Below are 16,076 nucleotides of genomic sequence, written 5' to 3'. Positions count from 1 at the left end.
TTAGATTGAAACCCAAAATTGAAACCACAGGGTAATGTTTGCTTTGATGTGACCAAAGTCACAGCATGGCAAAGAAATAATTCAAACATAAATCAGAAGGCTTTACACTAGCCCACACTGCCGTAATATAAAGACTTGATTTAGCAGAATCCGGTTAGCCAACCACATCCCATCCTGACACCCCCCCCCGCCCCCGCAACCCCCCAACATCTCCTTTAATCCTCCTCTTTTAGTTATCTCTCAATTAAAGTTTACAAAAAATCTCTTTCTCAAATTTGTCCTTAAGGAAAGCTACTCGATTCAGTACGTGAGTTTCTCATGCCCCATAAGAAAAGGGAATGAATTGTGGACTCTAAATGTCAGAATTAGAGAAAAGAAGTATATGCTAGCACTAAGCAAATACAAACTGCATATTTATTTTTTCAATAAGCTATTAATAGAATTTCAGTAGTCAATATAGTGAGAACACAAGTGACAAAAGCAAGTGACAGAATTTAAGAGGTTACTCTCTGCAGAACAAACTTTAAAACCAAGGAGGATGATCTTAGCCATTCACAAAATTTCCTCCCTGATACCAATGCTAGAATACAAGAAATGGCAAGCACACACACATACATGAGATAGAGACAGAAAAAAAGACATGCAGACAGACAAGCAAATCTCAGTCTAGGTAACCACTATCTATCCTCATAGAAGGTTTTATGTAAAGTTATAAGCTAATCAAGCTAATTCAATATCCAGTAACCTATCCAAACAAAAAATGTCTTAACAGAAATAAGCTGCATGGACTCTGGAATCCAGAGTTACATCAGAGCACAATGATTTTTCTAGGTTTATCTGGCACTTTTCCTTGGTGAGAGACATCAGTTTTAGATGATGAAAATATACTGGAAAGGTGCAGATAAATTCTATTAAAACAAAGACTAACTTCCTCAGACTTCTTTTGTCCAAGATGAACACATACATGAAAGCCATCAAATCCCAATGCTCTACTCTCTGTTCAACAGGCAATATTATAACGGTAATCACTAACTGGGTCTCCCAAGTGCTTCTGACCTTTTGAGAAGTGTCCTACATATCAGTCCTGAGTATGCTGATCACTAGAAAAGTCTATCACCCACTGTAAGTTATGAAATTGGAACTCTGGTTTTTCCCTCAATCTGCAACAGATGGTTATCATGAGTCAATCCTAAAAACAAAAGTCAACTCTCAGTACTCAGAGAAAGCCAATGTTCTACACTTGTTGAGCTATGAACTAGACCCTCAGCGATGGTAGCTTTTGGGTTTCGTACTTCACAAAACCCTGCCCTAATCCTCCCTCTATTCCAGTGATTATCCCAGTCTCTTCGAAATCCTGAAATAATTAGTCTGGGGTCATCCTGGGGCATTTGTATTTTTTCACAAGATCCCCTAGTGACACTAGTGTGTAGCGAGGGTGAATACACTGATCTCTCTTGAAATTCCACACACATAATGCACATTATTCAAGTACTAGAATAGCTGAGTACTCTGGAAATCTCCATAACATAGCCTAAAAAATTTATTTAAAAAATAGAATTTTATATTTCCGATTATGAATCAAAATAAACTTTATTTAAAGAAACATGGATTTTCCCCCTGAGCCACATTGCTTACTTTATTCCTCAAAGCTAATATCCAACTAAATTATGTTAAAAGAATTTTTTACCCCAGCAACTTTTTCAGTGATATTTTACTGGATAATTTCTAAATTATGAAAAGCAATTTTCTGTAATATGTTATCCATTATAAAATATAAATTCATAAAGTTTCTGAAATCTTTGAATGCAAAGACATGGAATGAGATTTATACTCCAATGAGTAATGCTAAAGAGCAATAGTACAGTGATTTGTGAACTATATTTTTGTTGTGAACTATATTTAAAAATATAATTTAATGACTACTGACTGCTTCAGTTAGTAAATTATTGCAATCAGAAAAAGTCCCGTCGGTTAGTTAGCAGCTACAGGGGAAAAAAAAAAAAAGAAAGAAAAAGTCCCAAATTCAATAATAAAATCTTTGGGATAATGTACTACCCCACAAGATTATTTAGACACATGCAATTTTATCTACTGATATCCATAAAGCTAACCTCTAAAAATAATTCAAAAGAGTAATCAAATTTCCAGTTTATGGATATCCTAATATTTTTAGATTTACCTCTAAAAGTTTACTATAAACTGTATTATATTCACAATATGAAATGAAATTTTAAAAGTTTGAATGAAAATAGTGTATTCTTTAAATTAGAGAGGTAGTTATAGAAATCCATAGGCAGTAGAAGCATTTTAAGATAGCTAAAAGCAGCAGTATAGTTTTAATCTTTCTTGGGGACAAAAGTAGAATACACATTGTTTCATCCCCCTCTCACTTTAAATTGTGGCAAAAAAAAAAAATAAATTAAAGAAAAAAAACATAAACTGTGTCTCTACCATTAATTAATAAAATTAGAAAAAAGTGGGTAAGTTTTACTTAATGTGTCAATTCAACTTTATGTTATATAAGTATGTTCTAAAAATTATAATAACATTTAAGGTAAAGAAAAAGAAATAGTTATCAAACCAAAAAGGTTTTAGATTATCTTTCATTTTCCACTTTTAAAAGGCTCGTTTGTTATTGTGTTATTGATATAATTAAGAGCCAAAAGAACTGAACTCTGTCCTCTGTTACAAATAAAGTCTCACTAAATAAAAATTGTGAAAATATAACAAAGGGCACAACTTTTAGCAGTGTAGAAGAGATTAAAAAAAAAAACTCGTATAAATCTACTAAATAGAAATTACTACAGAGATGAATACCATCAAACCATCTGGCAAAAAACTAGTCCTTTTTATATATTTTCTTTATGTTCAAAGATAATTTATTTAAGATTATCAAATATAGATTTCACAACTTCTGATCCATGTCCAACATAAAAGTGGTCCTCTATAAAAAGGCTCTATGATTGTTTTTAATTGCTTTTTTCCCCTTTTTTTCCTTGGTTTTCTATTCCATCTTAAAGGTAAGATCAATTTCTAAATCTTTGATTTCTTCATAAATCTGTTCCTCAAAACAATACCTTGGACACACTTGAACGAGCTAGTTAATAAGGAATAAATGCCCTTCTTGGGTAATTAGCAGAGAACCTAAAAGCATCCTTATCTTATTCTGCTTCTGAAGGATCTATGCATTCACAGAAAAATCCTTGGTACTAAGTCCAGTGATGGGATTATCTCAATTTATGAGTCAAAACTTATATGAGAATATTGTTGGGCAGTCACGTTGACTACTTTTCCTAAATAAAAAGTTCCAAAGCAGAAATGTCTTCAAGACCATCTAGGTATTTCCCAGACTCCAGAGTAGGGGACACCAATATTTTCAAAGATTCTTATTCCCACACATCCTCCAGAAGCTGACTATAGAGAAAGATGGGGAAAATGAAAAAAACAAACAAAATAAAACATCATATCATCACCACAGTGTGATACATCTTAAGGAAAAACCACCTTAACATGAACAAATAAAGCCCTAATAAATTCAATAATCTAGATTCGATAGTATAACATACTACAATCTTGTTCCTTAAAACAATGCAGCTAATTTGTCTGACCACAAAAGTAAATTAGAGCTGCTCTGAATATTTTTATTTTCTTCTACGAACTATGTTTCCTACCTTTTTCATTTCTTCAACATACGCAATCATGGCTTCCTCTTTGGTCATATCACCCAATGAATTCCAAGCATCCCTGGAAATGAAAATATCCAAATAACAACAGAAAGACACCTGATGTTCAATTGCTCAGAATACAATTTATAGTTGATGCTAGACAGCGTCATTTATTCAAAACAGGCTCTCCTTAAAGCCATGTTATATTTCCAAAGAATCCCTTTAAATGCACCACCTTGAAGAAAACTATAACAAAGAAACTGGCAAATTAAACAGTACTTAAATAAGTACACAACCCATCTATATATTAATAAGCCACAGAGACCATAGACTATTCATAAATATTTGCTAAGAACTCTTTAAAAGTTTTTACATCATTATAAAGAACAGTAACAGAAATGAACAGCTTAGAAGACTATATGAATTGTCACAAGCATGTTTAAAATGAACAGAAGTTTTGGTTAAAAGTTTCCATGAATTTATTTATTTATTTTCACTTTTTTTTTTTTAGACAGAGTCTCACTCTGTTGCCCAGGCTAGAGTGCCTAGCCTGGCTCATAACAACCTATCAGCCTAGCTCATAACAACCTCAAATTCCAGGGCTCAAGCAATCCTCCTGCCTCAGTCTCCCTAGTAGCTGGGACTGCAGGCATGCATCACTATGCCCAGCTAATTTTTTCTACTTTTAGTAGAGACAGGGTCTTGTTCTTCCTCAGGCTGGTCTCAAACTCCTGACCTCAAGTGATCCTCCTGCCTCAGCCTCCCAGAGTGCTGGGATTACAAGCATTAGCCACTGTGCTCGGCCAAGTTTCCATTCATTTAAATAAGATTACACAGGACAAACTTCCATGGGCAAAAATTTTTTAGAACTTAAAAATTAAAAAAACAATTTAATAAAAGTCTAACTTAAACACTTTAACTAAAAGTGAAAATGGCTTCTTACTTCTAAAAGAATGAAAATGTGAGTGACAGGAACTTTTTAAATCCCTAGATAATAAGAATAGTCCTTTTAAACTTTTGCCTGATACAAAAACCTCCCTTTTTATACAGTTTTCCGAAAAGGAGTTTAACTCCACCAAAGGTCAATTTCAGGGGGAAAAAAATGTGAAACAAATAAGTAAATTTTCTTGAAATGGAGAAATTAAATAACATATTGCTATTTCATTTAACCTATTATTTTATGATTATTCATAAAGATCTTAGAAGAAAGCACAATATTAAGAAGCTTCAAAGAAGCTTATAGCACTTGCAGTTCAGGGTGAAGAAAATGAGTATCAAAATGCTTGGTGTTCATGAACTGGGTTCTATCTGAGCAAAAACAAAACCAAAAAAAGTGTGGCCCTTAAACCATGCTTCAGCAATCAGCATACTTTGTTCTTAAGGCACAGTGTAAAATTGACTTTTGCCAGACATTTGTGAAGTCTTTAATAGCATGTAAGAATATTAGGCTAGGCGTGGTGGCTCATGCCTATAATTCCAGCACTTTGGGAGGCTGAAGCAGGAGGATTGCTTGAGGCCAGGAGTTCGAGACTAGCCTGGGCAACATAGTGAAACACCGTCTCTACAAAAAATAAGAAACATTAGCTGGGCATGGCGGCATACACCGGTAGACCCAGCTACTTGGGAGGTTGATGCAGGAGGAACTCTTGAGCCCAGGAGTTTGAGGCTGCAGTGCGGCTATGACGATGCCACTGCAAGCCAGCCTGGGCAACAGAACAAAACTCTGTCTCAAAAAAAAAAAAAAAAAAAAAGAATATCAAATGTTAGTCATAGTCAATTGGGAAAATGGTATACCTCAATAGCTTATAATTCTTTTAAGGATATTTAAAAATCAAATTTCTATGTGAGTACAGTGGGTCAGGAGTGAAAGCTTAGATAAGTTAGCGTGGCAGTACCTGAGTCATATTCTTAGTTATTCATTATCTAAAGGCTCAGAGCAAACAATGTCACCTGATGAGCAAAAGTCATTATTTTTCTTCACAAGTAAAAGAGGCAGTTAAAGTTTGCTTCTTTAACTTAGTTTGGAAGTTGCTCTTGGATCAAAAAAAAACCAAAAACTCCATAAAAGGAAAGATTAACTGAAAATGCTTTTTATCTTAGATGCCCCTACCCCTTTTGGTTTTATTGTTTTCCTCTCTTCCCTGAGACTTTCTTATTTGTGTAGAATTTTGTTAAGAGTACCTGGAGGATAAAAATTGTACCCAGTACCTACGACACTTTATGCACAGAATAATCTATAACCACGTGACAGCCATATGTATTGTCATCAAAATTAAAAATATTTCATAGTTGTATATATAAAATTACCACTTATATCTTCCAATAGGATCCCAGAATGCAGGCCTTGAAAGTTTACAGGGTCCTTCAGTTGCCTGTTTATAGAAGCTATAGAACTTAAGCATCATTTCATTTGTTGGCTGGAACGAACCTATTGGGAACATACATTAAATACACATCACTTAGGGAATACAATTGATAATCTAAGGTTATAAATTAACCTAGCTATACTAATAATGCTTTTATATTTCATTAAAAGTTCAGATAATAATTTATTTCTACCTTATAGAAACCAAAGTCATGGCTCTGTTGCTTGTTCCTTTGATTTAAAAAAACTCTGAGATTCTCAACTTTAATAACAATGCCTAAGACAGTTCAATAAATAAAAGAACAAATGAATAAACATGCCGTAGGTATAACCAAAATAACTGGCAAATGTCACTTTAAAAACAAATATGTTAAAATGCAGATTAACTTATTATACAACTGTAATAAGGTATTTTTATTCAAAGTTTGTGACAAATCAAAACTGACTAGCATAAATGAAAAAAATTACAGGTATATTCTGCCAAATTTCAATTTCTCAGTAGATAAGCAACTTTGGGCTAAAGCCAGATAGTAGAAAAAGAATTCATCTAAGATAAAAAAGAGATTTCTCACTTCCTACCTCTGTAATTTTGAAGACAGCCATTTCTTTGGAGTCTTCATATATATTTCTAGCATATCTATAACTTTTTTCATGTTTAAAATTTTCAAACTGTATGAACAAGTCCTATAAGTTGCAGTACATTAATAATGGTGAAAAATTGATATGTTAATGTTTTATAATAAATAGCTAAATAATTACGATATACCCATAAAAAAGTTATTTACAGTGTAGCTATGAAAACTTGTAGAAGAATATAAATAATGGCATGAGAAGTTTCAAGATCTACTAAATGAGAAACAAAGCAGTTAAAAACAGCATGTATGATGCACTTTTGCAAAATAAGTATTTATATACATTAAAAGTACAATAGAAGGATAAATATCAAAATGTTAAAAGATGATATCTCTGGATAATAGGTATACAAATTATTTTATTTTCCTTTTGGCTTATTTGTTTTAAAAATATTTTAACAGCAGTGTGTATTACTTTTATAACAAAAATCATTATAAAAAGTAAAGTTAAAATTGTAAGAAGATATTTTTAAAAGTTTGTAAATTGCATAATAAGCAGATAACATATAGTAATCAAAAGCTATCAGTTTATAAAAGCTATGGAAATTACCATACAGACAAGCTGAGAGCTGGTGTTCCAGGTTTGGCCAAGAGTGTATAATTAATTCCAAAATCACAATAATAATTATCTATATAATATATGCACATTCAGAAGTATCTATCAGATACTGTGTTTTAATGATGTAGTCCTTTATACAGCAGAGGGGAAAAAAATGGAGAAACCACAGTTAAAAATGTTTACCTGCCTACCACACCCGTAGCTTAAAAAAATGATAATTAATTTAAAAATGGTTACTTGTTAAATGATACAAATCTAAATTTAAAACATCAAAAGTTTCATCTCAAAATATGAGATGAAGTCAACCAAATAAGATTTGAAAGTGTATTGGCTTAGGTGAATGATATACACATTATAATAGATCAAAAACAGAAACTACAAACATTTATTGAATGTATTCTACATGTAAAGTACTAGATAAAGTAAGATGTCTGTCCTCAAGGTACTCACCCATGATATATCTGATATATATGTTTGAAATATTACTTAAGAATTTAAGTTTAGGCCAAGGTTATACCAGACCTGGATGCCACAGGACTCATTATCATTTTAGGCTTTAAATTAAGATTAAGCTTCAAGGAATAAGCTGGCCCACTCTGGGGTTTGGCTACACCACCCCCTTCCGCGAACTCTCACATTCCAGACCGAGACCTCCGCTGACTGCCTTCAAGGAGTCCCTGATTGACGACCTCGGCCTGGATGAGTCACCCCGTGCTATCCCAACCTGGATCCCCCAGGAGCCTCCATTCCTTCCGGGAAGCTGTTCCTTATCCGTTAAACCATGGGCCCACGTTGGAGGCTCCCCCGTTCCAGGGGCTGAGGCTAATCGGGGGGCCTGAATTCCTCTCACCCCTTTCCGTACCGGCACTCTAGTCTCGGGCAGAGATGTCCCCCCAGACTTTTGCTGCCTCCATAGCCAGGAAGCTGTTCCTGGCTGTTTCCCATCCGGATTGAGGTGACATGGGTGACCAAAATTCCCCGTGAGATGCCCCTGGGGTGTCTGCTGGCCAATCTGAAGGCCCTGGATTTAGGCATCCGGCCCAAGCGCCTCATTCTTTACTGCAACACTGCCTGGCCAATGTATAAATTGGACAATGACTCCCAGTGGCCTGAAAATGGGACTTTCAATTTCAATATTCTGCAAGACCTTGATAACTTTTGTCACAGGAATGGCAAATAGTCGGAGATCCCATATGTCCAAGCCTTTTTCTGTTTGCGCTCCCGTCCTTCTCTCTGTCTGACCTGCCACCCCGCACAGGTCCTCCTTGCGCTGGACCCCCCTCTGCCTCTAACTCTCCACCGGACGTCTCTTCAGACGCCCCTTCTGCTTTCTCTGATCCACCCGACTCCCTCAGCCCTCCCCCTCCACTCGACCTCCACCATACCCACAGGTGCCCGCCCATCCTCCCACATCTCCCAGCCGTTTGCTGCCCACGTCTCCAGTCGGCCAGCACACTCGCTCCCACACAAACCCCTCGGACCAGCCCCTCCTCTGTCCGTTATGGGAGGTGGCAGGCGCCAAAATGGTTGTATGCGTACATGCTCCCTTCTCCCTTTCTGACCTTTCTCAGATTGAAAAACACCTAGGTTCATTTTCTAATGATCCTACAGCCCACACCAAAAAATTCCGTTATTTGACACAGGCATATGACCTTACCTGGCATGATATTTTTATTATACTGTCCTCTACCCTTACTACTGATAAAAAGGAGCATGTCTAGACAGCAGCTAAGGAATATGCTGACAATGTCCACCTCACGGACCGCTCTATGCCAGTGGGGACCGAGGCTGTCCCTCGCAAAGAGCCGGAGTGGGAATACCAACCTGACACCCCGGCCGGCCAGGAGGGCAGGAAACAGCGGGACCACATATTACAGTGTGTCCTTGCCGGCCTCCAGGCCGCTGCCCACCATGCTGTAAATTATGACAAACTCAGGGAAATCACTCAAAGGACAGATAAAGACCCCATGGCCTTTCTCAGCTGCCTTACAGACGCCCTTACCCAATATACCCGCCTAGAGCCTACCTCCCCCGCGGGGACTACTGTCCTTGCAACTCACTTTCTTACTCAGTCCTCCCCTGACACCAGAAAGAAACTCAAAAAGGTAGAGGAAGGCCCTCAGACCCTTATCTGAGACCTGGTAAATATGACATTTAAAGTCTTCAATTCCTGAGACGAACAGGCAGAGGCCCAAAGAAGAGGCCCATGTCCACCAAAAGACACACCTGCAGGCCCAAGCCTTGGTTGCAGCCCTGAGGCTGGCGGGACCCGCGAAACCATCAACCTCGTCTAAGGCGACGAGCTGTGCTCCACCAGGCACCTACTTCAAGTGCGGTAAGGAAGGCCACTGGGCCAAGCAGTGCCCGCAGCCACGTCCACCCACCATGCCTTGCCCTGCATGTGGTCAAGAGGGACACTGGAAAAGTGACTGTCCCTTGGGATAGAAGTCCGGAGGGCCAGTCCTTCCATCTCTAGACCTGCCCATGGCAGTTTTGGGTCTGGCTGCCGAAGACTGAAGAGGCCCCGACTCAATGACCCCATCACCCCCGCTGAGCCCAGGGTAACAATCAAGGTAGCGGGTAAGGCAGTGTCCTTTCTGGTTGACACGAGGACTACCTACTCTGTCCTGCCTTCCTTTTCAGGCCCTACTTGTCCTTCCCAGGTGTCAGTCATGGGTATTGACGGCAATCCCTCTCGACCCCCCACCACTGGTCCCCTAACTTGTCTAATAGATGACTGTCCCATCACCCATTCCTTCCTTCTCATCCCCTCCTGTCCTGCTCCACTATTGGGAAGGGACTTATTAACCAAGCTGGACACAACCCTCCACTTTTCCTCCGGAACTTCCGCCCTCCTTCTCTCTCTCTCTCCAGATTCCTCAGCTCCACCCACAGCCTCTCTCGCTTTACGGAGTCCTACATACCCCCTCCCACCAGAACTCGTAGACCCGCAGGTTTGGGACACCTCCACCCCAGTGGTGGCCACACACCACACCCCCGTCCTCATTCGACTCAAAGACCCCTCATTCTTCCCTTCCCGGCCACAGTTCCCTATTTCATCAACCCACTGCAGAGGTCTAAAACCCCTCATAAAACGTCTTCTGCACAAAAAGTCTTAATTCCAACCGACTCTCCCTTTAATACACCCATTCTCCCAATAAAAAAGCCAAATGACTACTACAGGCTAGACCAGGACCTCAGACTCATTAATGAGGCAGTTGTCCCCATACACCCTATGGTGCCTAATCCCTACACTTTACTCTCTCATATTCCACCCTCCACCACCCACTTTTCTGTCCTGGACCTCAAAGACGCTTTCTTTACCATTCCTTTAGACCCAGCCTGCCACAATCTCTTTGCCTTTACGTGGGAAGATCCTGACACAAACATGTCTCGACAACTCACTTAGACTGTCCTGCCCCAGGGGTTCAGGGACAACCCCCACCTCTTTGGTCAGGCTCTCGCCCAAGATCTTCTTCAATGCCCCTTACAACCAAGCACTGTCCTCCAATATGTGGACGATTTATTACTCTGCAGCCCCTCATACTCTGACAGCCGCACACAAACTGCCTCTCTACTCAACTTCCCTGCCTCTAAGGGCTACCGGATGTCCCCCTCCAAAGTTCAGCTGTCTAAGCCTACTGTCACTTACCTTGGACTTAGTCTCACCCCCACTTCCCGTCATCTCACTGTTGATCGCCGGCAGGCCCTCTGCGACCTCCAGCCTCCCACCACTGCAGAAAAAATTCTATCCTTCCTTGGGTTTATTAATTTCTTCCAACATTAGGTCCCCAACTTTTCTCTCCTTGCCAAACCCCTCTATAAGGCAGCACATAATGCCTCTGCTGGCCCTCTGTTAAACCCTCAGGCTGTCTGCCACACATTCCTAAAACTTCACAACTCTCTCCTACAAACACCCCCCTCTAAGACTCCCTCATCCTAAAAAAACCCTTTTATCTCTACATGGATGAGCACCAGGGCCTGGCTCTTGGCATCCTCACCCAATCTCTGGGACCTACTCCCATTTCCACCCCAGTGGCCTACTTATCCAAACAGCTGGACACCACGGTCCGTGGCTGGACCCCCTGTCTCCGCACCTTAGCCACAGCCGCTACTCTCACCAGGGAGGCCCTAAAACTCTCCCTGGGACAGAACTTACATGTCTTCTCCACCCACCGTTTACAGGACCTTCTAACTCACCACTCTTTAGCCCTCCTCACTCCGTCTAGGCTACAGGAATTCCATCTCTTGTTTATAGAAAAATCCCACCATTACTTTATCTCAGTCCCCGACTCTAAACCATGCTACTCTACTCCCCATTCCCTCTCTAACCCTGTCCTCACTCTCCTACTCAGAAATGGTTAAAGCCTCCACTACCCTTAGACCCAATCTGTCAGACAAGCCACTTCCTACAGTGGACTTAACTTTCTTTGTTGGGCGGCCTATGCCATTGTCTCTGCCTCTCAGGTAATAGAAGCCTCCCAAAAGACAAAACTCATTGCTCTCACCCGAGCCTTACACCTAGCCCAAGGCAGGAGTGTAAATATTTACACGGACTCCAAATATGTGTTTATGATAGCTCACTGCCACGCTGCCATATGGAGAGAACGGGGCTTTCTCTCCACCAAGGGCTCCCCTTTTATTAACGCCACCCTTATCTCCCGTCTCCTCGAGGCCCTTCAGTTACCCACCCAATTAGCTATCATACACTGCGAGGGGCACCAGTCGGACTGGTCCCTTGTCACTAAGAAAAACAACTATGCTAATACTATCGTCCACAGCCTAACATCCCCAAAACACCCTAGTCCGGCTCCTCTTCCTTTCCTTTCCATTCCTTCCCTCCACCCTCACTACACTCCAGAGGAGCACGACAGCCTTCTCACCCACGGGGGATCAACCACCACCAAAGGGTGGGTCCTTCTTAAGGATGGCAAGCTGGCTCTCCCCAAGGCACAGGCCTTAGAACTCGTTGGCCAGGTCCACTCTTCACTTCATATAGGCACTAAGGGCCTCTTCCATCTCTTACAGCCTGTATTTTCCCACCCTGCCCTATATTCTCTCATCAAAACTATTTGCTCGAACTGTGACATCTGTGCCTCTGTTAACCCTCACGGGGGCTTCAAACCCCCTGTATCCACCCAACAGATGGCCTGGTCACCTCCCTGGACAAGACTGGCAGGTCGATTTCACCCATATGCCACCTCACAGGCGTTTCAAATATCTTCTAACACTGGTAAATACCTTTATGGGATGGGTTAAAGCCTTTCCCACTGCCAATGAAACTGCTGCTGTTGTTGCCTCCACTCTCATTACTGAAATTATCCCACGCTTCGGCCTTCCTGCCTCCATTCAGTCTGACAATGGCCCTGCTTTTGTTTCTAAGGTTGTTCATCAGGTCTGTGAGGCTCTCGATGTCGAGTGAAAACTTAATGTTCCCTGCAGGCCTCAGTCCTCAGAAAAGGTTGAAAGGGCTAACAGATTAATCAAAGACCACCTCACCAAACTCATTATTGAGACCCGCCAACCATGGCTTGACCTTTTACCCTTAGCTCTCACCTGGATCAGGACAGCCCCTCGATATCCTACCTACCTTAGCCCTTTCGAACTCATGTATGGCTGGCCTTTTCTCATTAACCACCATCTTCCAGCCCAGCCCCGACCTTTGGCCTCCTATCTCCCATATCTCCCCCTCGCCAGGCAACTTCTCTGGGCCCACATAGACAGATATCTGCCTCAGCCTCCAGAGACCCACTCAGATATCTCTCACACAGATATCCTCGACCCTTGAGACCAGCGTTAAAAAATTAAAGTCACAGGCAAAGTATACTGAAAAATACACGACTATTACCCTTCAGCCGTGAATACGTCCTGGCCCACCAGACACAGGTTCAAATATCTATCAATATTCTCGAAACAGAACAAACTCTAGGCTAAGGCCACATGGCCCTGAAGGCGCTTGATCTCCTCCGATCTGGGAAGCTAAGCAGAACAAACTCTAGCAGGACAATTTTACTCCCACCCTAAACATCCCCCTCTTACCTCCTGGCTAAATATTATTCAACATACCCTCTCCTTCCTAAACTCCTCTAAAATAATCTCTAATGTCTCCCACTGTTTCCTCTGTGCCTCCCTTCAGCGACCCCCTACTGGCCGCTGTTCCCCTAAACTTTTCTAACCCCTAAAAGACTCCCTCATCGGGTCCCTCATGCTCCACTCCACTCACTCGAGTTCCCCTATGGGAACCTGAGCCCACAGGCCAACCTTATGCAGATCGTGTATACTTTCTCACCACCCTCACTGATCCCAACCTACAACTTCAAAGACGCTGTCTTTTCTTTTCTTTTTTTTTTTTTTTTGAGACAGAGTCTCACTCTGTTGCCCGGGCTAGAGTGCCGTGGCATCAGCCTAGATCACAGCAACCTCAAACTCCTGGGCTCAAGTGATCCTTCTGCTTCAGCCTCCCGAGTAGTTGGGACTACAGGCATGCGCCACCATGCCTGGCTAATTTTTTCTATATATATATTTTAGTTGGCCAGATAATTTCTTTCTATTTTTAGTAGAGACGGGGTCTCCCTCTTGCTCAGGCTGGTCTCGAACTCCTGGGCTCAAACAATCCACCCACCTCGGCCTCCCAGAGTGCTAGGATTACAGGCTTGAGCCACCGCCCCAGCCTATAGACGCTGTCTTACTAACCATACTGTGATCACGACCACCTCTTCTGCTCTGGGACAGTTCTTCTGGTACAACGGAACACTTACCCGCTGCGTCAATACATCCCCGGGTCCTTGTTTCCCTGTCACGGTCATCCCTCAATTAACTCTATACGCCTCAGGACTTCCAGGAGGCACCCTGGGCCACCGTGTCATTTCTGCCCAAGACTTTGCAGATCGCCTACAGCTATCCCTGGAAACCATGTCTGCATCACTAACTTCCCTGCAGAGACAACTGACTTCTCTGGCTCAGTTTCTCCAACGCTGCCTGCAGGAATTATCCAGAGCACCAGTAAACCAGATGCTTCTTTACCCCTACTCTCCCCTTCCAGTCACCCCTCCACCAGCCGACTCCGGCCCATAGCCCCCACTACGCCCCTCAAAAGCAGGGAGTAGCCAGAAAGACCACTACGCCCTATTATCACTAAAGGGCCAGAATGTAAGGCTGGTGGCAGGCACCCCTCCCTTCCCTAATGAAAAAGAAGCCCCTCCTATTCCTGAATACCCACCCTAAAGCTGAAACAAAGAAATTCCTCACTCCTGGCGCAGACATCTCCTGGCCAAAGAAGCTCCCATCCCCCATCCCTAAAAACGTATATAAACCCACTCAGACTTCTGGGCGGGGCAGCTTCTCTAGTTCCACTCGTGGGACTGTGAGGCTCGCCAGGGTCCCTCTCTCGGGGACTCGTTACCCCCACCTGGGAGCGCTCCAATAAAGCCTCTTTACTTATCCCTTTCAACTCTGCTCATCTTTCTTTCTCTGGCACGGACTACTTCAAAAAAACCTTACAAAATAAAGTTCCTATAATATTTCTCTACCTTTTGTTTATTTTCTTATCTTTCAATTCCCAATATGACGTCTACCAATGGAATGTCTGAAATTACAAAAGGAACACTATTTTGTGTACATTTGTTTTGATAACTTTTTGGAATCTGCACTTAATGAGTTTTTATTGAAAGACTTGTGTTGAATAATCATTATTTAGCCAAATGATGATTAATGAAAACAGAGACCATGATTTTAAATACTATAGCAAAATATCAATGTTCTATTCAGTTAGTTTTAATACTACCACTCTGGCATAATGGCACTTGAAATTATTTTTATAAAGATGTTTATTGTGAAAAATAATTCAAATAATGCAGAAGGATATGGATTGAAAAGTTTAAGTCTCCCTCCCTAAGCCTTTCCATTTAGAACAGAAAAATATATTTAAACAATGGCCAAAAATTTGTCAACGTTGATCAAAGACATAAAATTGCAAACTCAAAAAGCTCTGCAAACCATGAACAGGATAAATATCAAGAAAAGCACACCTGGTAGTCAAATTGCTGAAAACCAAAGATAAAGAGAAAAACCTTGAAAGCAGCCAGAGAAATGACTCATTAAATACAAGAGAACAAGTCGAATGACTTTTCTCCCCAGCTGCAAAGAAGGTCCAATATTAGCATAAAAAAGGGAACATTATACAATGTAACAGCAAAGAAAAAGTAGTAAATATATTTATTTAAATAAAAAGAAATCATTTTTCAAATGATCATAGTTTTTTCTTTTCTTTCCCTCCGTATCAAAAGTTTTCAAAAGGCTTAAATAGTAGAGTTTACAAGTATGCAGCACTAGGCATCCCTACCCCAGATTTTTTTTAACACACCCAAATCTGCAGTCATTAAGTGACAAGACTTTTGTTTTCAACAATATAAACTACTTAAAATTCAGATAATATATTGTCTCGGGCTTATAAGATTAGAAGGCAATTAATTCATATTTGATACCTTCCCTTCTACTACATCTCTTTTGAACACACAGAAAAGTAGGCTAACTAAGCAAGACTAGAACTAGAAAGAAGGTTAAAAAAGGTAAGATTTAGAAACTGGGGCTTCAAGCCTCTGCCGGGTTTCTTCAGCGGGGGCCCGGTGCACGTACCATTTTTCGGCAAACTCTGGATCACCTTCACGGCCGCCTCGAACCTGGTTTCGTGCACGGATCTCGTGTCCGCCATCTCCAGCTGCCAGCGCCGGCCCCGGTCCCCAGGTCTGTCGGCGGGAATCAGGCAGCAGCAGCACCAGCTTTCCCAGGAGCCTGCATGAAACTGGAACATGCAGCGCAGCCGCGGATCAACAAGCCCCAGAAGGAGGAGGATCAGG

General features: G+C 41.4%; 1 protein-coding gene across 1 annotated transcript in view; it reads right to left on the bottom strand.

Moving 5' to 3' along the window:
- Positions 1–16,076, bottom strand: part of ACBD5 (acyl-CoA binding domain containing 5) — a 42,526-nt gene that overhangs the window by 24,883 nt on the left and 1,567 nt on the right. Inside the window, exons 2-4 of the mRNA XM_069458761.1 lie at positions 15,856–16,021; positions 5,973–6,093; positions 3,672–3,744 (exon numbers count right to left, since the gene is read on the bottom strand). Of these exons, the coding sequence (XP_069314862.1) occupies positions 3,672–3,744; positions 5,973–6,093; positions 15,856–15,931 (270 nt within the window). The 5' untranslated portion in view covers positions 15,932–16,021. The remainder of the gene's footprint in view (positions 1–3,671; positions 3,745–5,972; positions 6,094–15,855; positions 16,022–16,076) is intronic.

Source organism: Eulemur rufifrons, chromosome 25 (genome assembly GCF_041146395.1).
Source record: "Eulemur rufifrons isolate Redbay chromosome 25, OSU_ERuf_1, whole genome shotgun sequence".
NCBI lineage: Eukaryota > Metazoa > Chordata > Mammalia > Primates > Lemuridae > Eulemur > Eulemur rufifrons.
Note: the sequence above shows the minus strand (reverse complement) of the source record. Positions and strands in the feature narration are given on the sequence as shown.